Source organism: Bradysia coprophila, unplaced genomic scaffold (assembly GCF_014529535.1).
Source record: "Bradysia coprophila strain Holo2 unplaced genomic scaffold, BU_Bcop_v1 contig_151, whole genome shotgun sequence".
Lineage (NCBI taxonomy): Eukaryota > Metazoa > Arthropoda > Insecta > Diptera > Sciaridae > Bradysia > Bradysia coprophila.
This window is the reverse complement of record NW_023503423.1, coordinates 3,342,403-3,351,583: the sequence shown is the minus strand read 5'-3', so window position 1 is coordinate 3,351,583 and position 9,181 is coordinate 3,342,403. Positions and strand designations below refer to the sequence as shown.

At 39.7% G+C, this 9,181-nt stretch overlaps 1 protein-coding gene across 1 annotated transcript; it reads right to left on the bottom strand.

The window, feature by feature from the left end:
• Positions 1–6,572: 6,572 nt before the first annotated feature.
• On the bottom strand, positions 6,573–7,961 carry LOC119074494 (proteasome subunit alpha type-4). Its single transcript, XM_037180646.1, has 5 exons — positions 7,794–7,961; positions 7,441–7,646; positions 7,074–7,371; positions 6,891–7,014; positions 6,573–6,796 (listed from the first exon to the last, which is right to left on the bottom strand). The coding sequence occupies exons 1-5, from the start codon at positions 7,794–7,796 to the stop codon at positions 6,648–6,650; spliced, it is 780 nt and encodes a 259-aa protein (XP_037036541.1). The 5' UTR covers positions 7,797–7,961; the 3' UTR covers positions 6,573–6,647.
• Positions 7,962–9,181: the final 1,220 nt, after the last annotated feature.

The following is a 9,181-nucleotide window of genomic DNA, read 5'->3' as shown; positions in this document are numbered from 1 at the left end:
GTTATTGTTTACCTTAGAGAGTCCCTTCGCTTTCAGTGGTGTCTTAGTTCAAATACAATAAAGTCTAAACGTTGTATCGTTCTCCCGTCCACCCTATCACTCACTTAGTTTATTAATCTCAACCGCGACCTTTGTTGTGATCTAAGTAGCAACAAAATGATAATTTCGAAAAGATAATTTTATAATAAACAAATTCAAAATATCCCGTCGACGCAAAAGTCGTCGGGAATTTTTCGATTTTAGATCATATTTCTCAGCAAGGTTAAAGTGCTCTTGTATTTTCGGCCTTAAATTTTTAGCCCCGTACGAAGTACTGGGGGCTTATAAGATTAATATGCCGTTTGTAACACGTCGAATTGGAAGCAGACAGTAAGGGCAAAGCATTTGGTTATGTTCATAGATGACGAATCCGCAATAAAAAAAATGTCCGTCCGTCCGTGACCCCTCTAGCTTGAGTAAATCACAACCTTTTTTCAAAATTCTTTTTTTCCCCGATTGGTATCGACAAAAGTAAGGTCAAGTTCGAAAATGGGCATGGTAGGGTCGGCCCCTCCAGAGCTAGGGCCCTATAGGTGTTTTTCAGTCTTTCGACGATATCTACCGAAATACGCACGCAATAGCTGCTTGTGATATATCAAATGAAAGGTATTGACGAGTAGAACAAAGTTGCCGAACATTGTTTTTGGGTAAGATGCAACGTGGGCTTGTTGGGAGGGCTCAAAGGTCGTTACTCGGCCCTAAGTGTTTTTTGCACATAAATCGAGTAAATCTCAACCGATTTTGCTAGTTTTTGTTTCATTTGAGAGGTAATTGAATGCCGAATAGAAAGTTGGCAAAAAATTTTGGGTTTCTAAAATAATATCGTAAATTGTTGGTTTTATTTGAGAGGTACTTCGTACGGGCTTTCGTAATTGCGCTATGCGCAATTTTAAAAATGAACACTTTCAGTAAATTTGACCATGCCCAACTTGACTTGCATTTTGGTAACAGACGCATTAGAGGGCTGTAGACGTATTAGGGTTCCGGGCGTATTACGGCTACGGATGTATTATGGTTACGGACGAAATAGGATTACGGGTTGTACGGGGCTAAGTCGCAGCAAACGCTCCGACTGTTCTAAGGTGTAAGTCGGTTTAAGGATGGAATCGGTGGTTAACATCGAATTTTAACGGAAAAACACAAGGTTTTAGGCAAAAAAAAGGTGGAAGCAATAACTGGGCTTATCGCAGGTAAAATATTTAACTTCAAACTATTACACCCATACTCAGTCTCCACCAAAGTATGAAGGAAATACAAATCTTCAGCAAAAAAATATGGAACCCGAGTTTCGGATGGTTTTAAATGCAGCTGCCTATTTGATTGTAATAATCACGTCCCATTTAATCCCAAGAGTGATTTACCACTCGGATGACAGGTCCGAGCATTAAGTTGGAAAAGTATTTCAGCTTTGCAAAAATCCAATTAAACAAGGCATCAGAACAGTCGGAGCGTTTGCTGCGACTTAGCCCCGTACGACCCGTAATCCTATTTCGTCCGTAACCATAATACGCCCGGAACCCTAATACGTCTACAACCATCTAATGCGTCTGTTACCAAAATGCAAGTCAAGTTGGGCATGGTCAAATTTACTGAAAGTGTTCATTTTTAAAATTGCGCATAGCGCAATTACGAAAGCCCGTACGAAGTACCTCTCAAATAAAACCAACAATTTACGATATTATTTTAGAAACCCAAAATTGTTTGCCAACTTTCTATTGGGTATTCAATTATCTCTCAAATGAATTAAAAACTAGCAAAATCGGATGAGATTTACTCGGTTTATGTGCAAAAAACACTTAGGGCCGAGTGGCGGCCTTAGTCCAAGGGCCCAAATTTGAAACTTTTTTGCCACGTTATTTTCGGTATTCAATTACCTTCCACAAAAAACTAAATCTAGCAAAATCGGATCAGATTTACTCGATTTATGTGCAAAAAACACTTAGAGCCGAGTAGCGGCCTTAGTCCAAGGGCCCAAATTTGAAACTTTTTTCGACACGTTCTTTTCGGTATTCAATTATCTCTCAAATGAAACAAAATCTAGCAAAATCGGATGAGATTTACTCGATTTATGTGCAAAAAACACTTAGGGCCGAGTAGCGGCCTTAGTCCAAGGGCCCAAATTTGAAACTTTTTTCGACACGTTCTTTTCGGTATTCAGTTACCTTCCATAAAAAACTAAATCTAGCAAAACCGGATGAGATTTACTCGATTTATGTGCAAAAAACACTTAGGGCCGAGTAGCGGCCTTAGTCCAAGGGCCCAAATTTGAAACTTTTTTCGACACGTTCTTTTCTGTATTCAGTTACCTTCCATAAAAAACTAAATCTAGCAAAATCGGATGAGATTTACTCGATTTATGTGCAAAAAACACTTAGGGCCGAGTAGCGGCCTTAGTCCAAGGGCCCAAATTTGAAACTTTTTTCGTCACGTTTTTTTCGGTATTCAGTTACCTTCCATAAAAAACTAAATCTAGCAAAATCGGATGAGATTTACTCGATTTATGTGCAAAAAACACTTAGGGCCGAGTAGCGGCCTTAGTCCAAGGGCCCAAATTTGAAACTTTTTTCGACACGTTCTTTTCGGTATTCAGTTACCTTCCATAAAAAACTAAATCTAGCAAAATCGGATGAGATCTACTCGATTTATGTGCAAAAAACACTTAGGGCCGAGCAGCGGCCTTAGTCCAAGGGCCCAAATTTGAAACTTTTTTCGTCACGTTCTTTTCGGTATTCAGTTACCTTCCATAAAAAACTAAATCTAGCAAAATCGGATGAGATTTACTCGATTTATGTACAAAAAACACTTAGGGCCGAGTAACGACCTTTGAGCCCTCCCAACAAGCTCGCGTTGCATCTTACCCAAAAACAATGTTCAGCAACTTTGTTCTACTCGTCAATACCTTTCATTTGATATATCACAAGCAGCTATTGCGTGCGTATTTCGGTAGATATCGTCGAAAGACTGAAAAACACCTATAGGGCCCTAGCTCTGGAGGGGCCGACCCTACCATGCCCATTTTCGAACTTGACCTTACTTTTGTCGATACCAATCGGGGAAAAAAAGAATTTTGAAAAAAGGTTGTGATTTACTCTAGCTAGAGGGGTCACGGACGGACGGACGGACGGACGGACGGACGGACGGACGGACGGACGGACGGACGGACGGACGGACGGACGGACGGACGGACGGACGGACGGACGGACGGACATTTTTTTTATTGCGGATTCGTCATCTATGAACACAACCAAATGCTTTGCCCTTACTGTCTGCTTCCAATTCGACGTGTTACAAACGGCATATTAATCTTATAAGCCCCCAGTACTTCGTACGGGGCTAAAAATCGTGAGTTCTCTACAATGAATTGGTCTTTGTCCGCGTCCGCGTCTCTGTGTATTTTCACTGCTACACGCACGTTTTGACTGTTTGATTGTTGAAACACAGCTGAAGCAAATGCCTGCTGAAATTTCACTGCCTCCGACTGTACGTACAACCTACTTTACGTTGAGCATTAAATATGCTGCGATCGAAAATTTAACTGTTGCACATCCAAAAAAATCACAGAACCATCAATTGAGCAATGGCTATCAAGACCACTCTCTGTGAATTGTATTTTCTGTCTCTGGAACTATTCATTAAAAAATGTTAACCACTTAACCACCTCCAATCGGATAGGTAAGATCTTGGTACCGTTTATAGCCAACGGACATGTTCCTTAAAATTTGCTTAAAAGAAATCTTAAATTTTTGCGGGAAGTTCAAGTTTTGACAATCTGTTACAAAAAGAGTTTTTCCTACCTCCGCAACGACTTACCGATTCCTTCAAACTTACTTCTACTCCTTCCAATAACTTTCAGGGCACTGAGCTCTGAGCTCACAAAAATCGAAAAAGTATTTGAAAATTCCCTTTACCTTTCACTACACGAGGCAGGATGTGCAAGTAATTCTATCTAGAGCACACAGGAAGTATGTTAGTCCGATAACTTTCAATACTGTTGCTAGAAAGTTCCGTGTCTGCGAAGATTAAAACCATCAAAAAGCCAAAGGGATAGAGATATGGTGGCTCTGTCGGTCTAAAACACGTCAAGGTGTCCAGTCCATTCAATTCTTGCGAGTCGATTCGCATCAGTATCACGAAGTGTACATATCTGGTATAATGCTTCCGCTCGTCTCTTTCTATGTTGATGTAGCGTAAACTACTCCGTTTACTCACCGGATTGAAGTGCGGATTAAGCTTGGTTCTATGGTCATGCCGCAGAGCATCTATAATGCCGTTCATCGGCCAAAACGAATCGATAAGACGGCGAAGAAACTTTAAGCTCGGGACAATTTAGAAATATTGATGGATGGGAATGGATCGACCTTATTTGACTTACATTTCATTCAAAAACATAACAAATTATTTCCATGTTAACAGAAACTCTCTAAGCATCATTTTTCCCACTTTATATCGTTTTACTAAAATCCAATATGGCCGCCGGCAGCCATTTTGTTATGAGACCGGAAATAGTACCGACGCTTTACATTCGTTAATACCTTTCAAACAAAAAAAAAATCATGAAATTCGGTCAAAATTTACTCGAGATATTGTCAAAATACACCACGTTCACTGTACTTCCGAGTAGCCAGATAAGAGCTCACTCCAAGAGACCTAGCTCACGCTCCGGAGAACATAATTTCATAAAAAAAAATTTCCCTGATTGGTACGGTCAATACCTATCTAATAAAGCTAAAACAGACGAAATATGTTCAAATGTGGCCGACCTACAAGCAAAAACTGCTTGCCGCCCTGTGCCTGTTCCACACCAAGGGGTCTAACTCACGAGTCGGTCATCCGATTTCCATAAACTTTTTTTTTGTCGATCGGTATTGTAAATACCTTTTATTTGACGTATCACTTACAAGTTTAACGTTTAAATGTCCGGAGATATTTTCGAAAAACCGTAAAGCACTTATTGGGCCACAGCTCGGGAGGGGTCGATCCAAAATCACTCATCTTCGAACTTAGCCTGTCTTTTGACATTACCAAACGGGAAAAAAAAGAATTTTCAAAATCGGATGCGTTTTACTCAAGTTATCGTGCAGACGGAAAGACGGACAGACGGACATTTTTAGACCCGTACGAAGTACTGGGGTCTTATAGGTTTACGCATACGTTTGTAACACGTCGAATTGGACTCCCTGAGTAAGGGGAAACCTATTGTGGTTGTCTAGAGATGCCAAATCCGCGAAAAAAAAATGTCCGTCTGTCTGTCTGTCCGTCCGTCTGTCTGCACGATAACTTGAGTAAAACGCATCCGATTTTGAAAATTCTTTTTTTTCCCGTTTGGTAATGTCAAAAGACAGGCTAAGTTCGAAGATGAGTGATTTTGGATGGACCCCTCCCGAGCTGTGGCCCAATAAGTGCTTTACGGTTTTTCGAAGATATCTCCGGACATTTAAACGCTATACTCGTAAATGATACATCGCATGAAAGATATTTACAATACCGATCGACAAAAAACATATTTCGTCTGTTTTAGCTTTATTAGATAGGTATTGACCGTACCAATCAGAGAAAAAAGCGTTTTTGAAATTATGTTCTCCGGAGCGTGAGCTAGGTCTCTTGGAGTGAGCTCTTATCTGGCTACTCGGAAGTACAGTGAACGTGGAGTATTTTGACAATATCTCGAGTAAATTTTGACCGAATTTCATGAATTTTTTTTTGTTTGAAAGGTATTAACGAATGTAAAGCGTCGGTACTATTTCCGGTCTCCTAACAAAATGGCTGCCGGCGGCCATATTGGATTTTAATAAAAGTGATATATCTTGGGGAAAATGGTACTAAGAGAGTTTCTGTTAACATGGAAATAATGTGTTAAGTGTGTGGGGTTTCAGGGATTCCATATACGGACATCTATATATACCTATATACAGCTATATTGAGCTATATACAGGCATATAGAGCTATATAATAGCATATTCCTCTGTGAAATGTTTATTTACAGTGAAATATAGGTAAATATAGCGGTATATAGCTGTTTAAATAGGAATTTATGAAATTTGACTTCGGACGGGGCTGTCTATATTGCCTCCGGCAATTTATTTGTATATGATAACAAGGCAAAGAGTGGATAATGTAAGTGATTTAAAAGGGAGAATAGTTTTTCAGCAGAGAAGAAAATGAAGTAAGAGAAATGAAGAGTTTCACATTAAAGGCTTTTGATACGAATAGGTGTTTCGTACGGGTCGGCGTTAGCTATGTTTTTTTCGCGGATTTGGCATCTCTAGACAACCACAATAGGTTTCCCCTTACTCAGGGAGTCCAATTCGACGTGTTACAAACGTATGCGTAAACCTATAAGACCCCAGTACTTCGTACGGGTCTAAAAACACGGGGTGGGGTCTGCTCGCCCGTCAATTTTTGTTTCATATGAATCAGGTCTACTCATTCCAAGGATGTTAACGTGACATACTGTTTAGACCTGTAAAAAGTTCCAATGCAGTTCATGCACCCTGCACCCCACAGCAACGTCACGTAAAACTGACTGAATTTTCTTTAGAATTGGAAAATTTATTAGTAAACGATTCGGTTATTTGAATGCAACGCCACGCCACTGAATAGCAACACGTCTAAGATTTCTGTGCCAATTTCTCGCGCTTGGCTGCTTCGATTTCAGCTTCGTTCTTTTCATACTTTGCAATCAGCGCGTCCACATCGGCGTTGGACAAAATTCGGATGATCGTTTTGTCATTCTCTCGCGTTAATGTGGCCATTTCGACTGTTTTTCGTGAACGGGAAAATGGATTTTTTTTCAGAATTAAAATTAAATGAAAACCGGATCATCTACGTCTTGCAACCAGACAGACACTGACCTTTTTCTGATGTTAACTTTGTCATATCGAGAGTCTTGCTCAATACTTTAACGGCCAAATCCTGTGCCTTGGACAATTCGATTAGCTCTTCATTGAGTTCTTGCTTCAAGATCGATACCGCTGCCTGAAATTGAATTCCGTCAAGAGCCTGGTTGTGGTTGTCTTACAATTCCATTCCCTTACCCCGGAATTATTTCCGATGCACGTTGCCTTCCAGCCACCGTAATTTCCACTCGGATCGGACTGGTACAACTGATAGCCGTAATGTTTGTCCCATCCCATGTACAAAATGGAAACGCCAAACGGCCGCTTGCCGCCGTACTGTGTGTACGCTTGTTTGATGTCACACAGATACGAGACTAATTGTTCGCACGGCATCGGTTCGCCATAGTTCAATTGGTAGCGTTGTGCAATTACTCGCAATTCGTTGGTCAACACATTTGCGTCCGACGTGATACCGGCAACGGAACAAACCATATCACTGTGGAAACGGGAAAAAATATTCATTCCGAACAGAGCACTTCCACCAATGCCAGCCAATGCAACTCACTCATTCAATTTGTAAATTTTCTCCGAAAAAATCGCTCCGTCCAGCAGTTTGTTGGTGTTTCTACGTTCGGCAGCCAACAGAATTCCATCTTCGGCTAAAATTCCGAGACAAGTGCCTGCATGGGATATTGCTTCCATTGCATATTCCACTTGATAAAGTCGACCTTCCGGTGAGAATATCGTCGTTCTGGAATCGTACCGGCGAGCCTACACATTTCGCAGAGAAATCGAAATTATTTCTTTACTCTCGTCCAATGACCAAGCAAATCTTCCGACACATAACCTCAAACGCACAATTGTCACTTTGATGAATTGCATTTTGTACGTTGGGTTCGTGAACATTTTTCGACTTACCATTACTGCTGCTTTTCTTGGATAATAATCTGTTGAAGTGAAACTATTTTGCAATTAATCGGTTGAATGAAGAACGGGCCGTCTATGTCTTTATCCCGGATTATTTTGGTCAATCGTAAACTTGTAATTGAATGCAATGACTGATGGCAGTGTTGTCAGACGTACAAAACAAACAAACAAACGTTAGCTGCCGTAAATACGAAAAACGTAAATTTGTAACGTCATGTCAGTTCAAATTAATCCAAGGCTGGAAACTTGGGATTACGGTTTATAGCCTCGGAATGAGTTGGGATAAATATTATTACTTATAACACCCAATCTAAGGCCAATCTATGTCATTCAACGAAATGATGATACTCAAAATATTGGTGGGAGCAGTTAGCCAAAATAGGAACTATTTGAGGTCACTTAATTCCACATCGCTTAGATTTGGATTCCATGTAGAAATTATGCAGTATAGAGCAGTGCTAGAATTTTGAAACATTTCTTCAGTCAAAATCGTATATTTTACTCAATACTTGACTCGGCAGGCAGACATAGCATTCCAGTAAAAAATTATTTTTACATAAAACCGGATTTTGATTAGTATTGATTCGTTCCAAGAATTTCATCCATAGAGATCGGTTTTCATATTGATGAGGCTATGTCTTATGGATGACGTTTGACAATTAGGTTTTTGTTCCAAATAACTGTAAATCCGATCTTTGACAAAACGAACGCCGACAATTTCATCCACAGAGATGAACATAACCTTAACGTGAAAAAATTGCTTTGTAAATTTTTCGTCAACCTAAAAGTTGCCTTCTGTGAATGAAATTTGACATTTCGAAATGACCTTCGAATAAAAATATTTGGTTCCCAGCCCCAGAGCGGCATGTGATTTTTCTTGCGAAAAGAGTGAATAAGTGAGCGATTTTTCCGAAAATAGTTGGTAAATTCACTATTATTTTGAATTAAAAAAGTAACTGAAAAGGGACTAAAAACGAGTGACTGTAGTGTAAAAACAGTAATATCACTCACACCTATCAGTCACCCTACGGTCTCGAGTCAAAATCTACACATTTAGTGCATAAAAAACCGTTTACCACTCGGTTTCATTTATTATTGGTCACTGGCTTCAAACCTCTAAAGAAACAGGCTGATTTCAACCTTAATCATTTTTAGTAGATTACTGTACCAGACATTACGTCCCTAGTAAAGTAAATGTTATTTTTAATTTTTTAAGGAATGAATTAAAATTTGTATATCAGGTAGAAGTTTGGTCAGTGGTTCAGGTCAACTTTAAAAATTATGACTTACATAAGTCTATAGAGTGAGATTGGCTCGACAAGTTTGTGTTTACTACGTAGGTGAAAACACTGTTTCAGTGGGTTTTGATTTTTTTTATG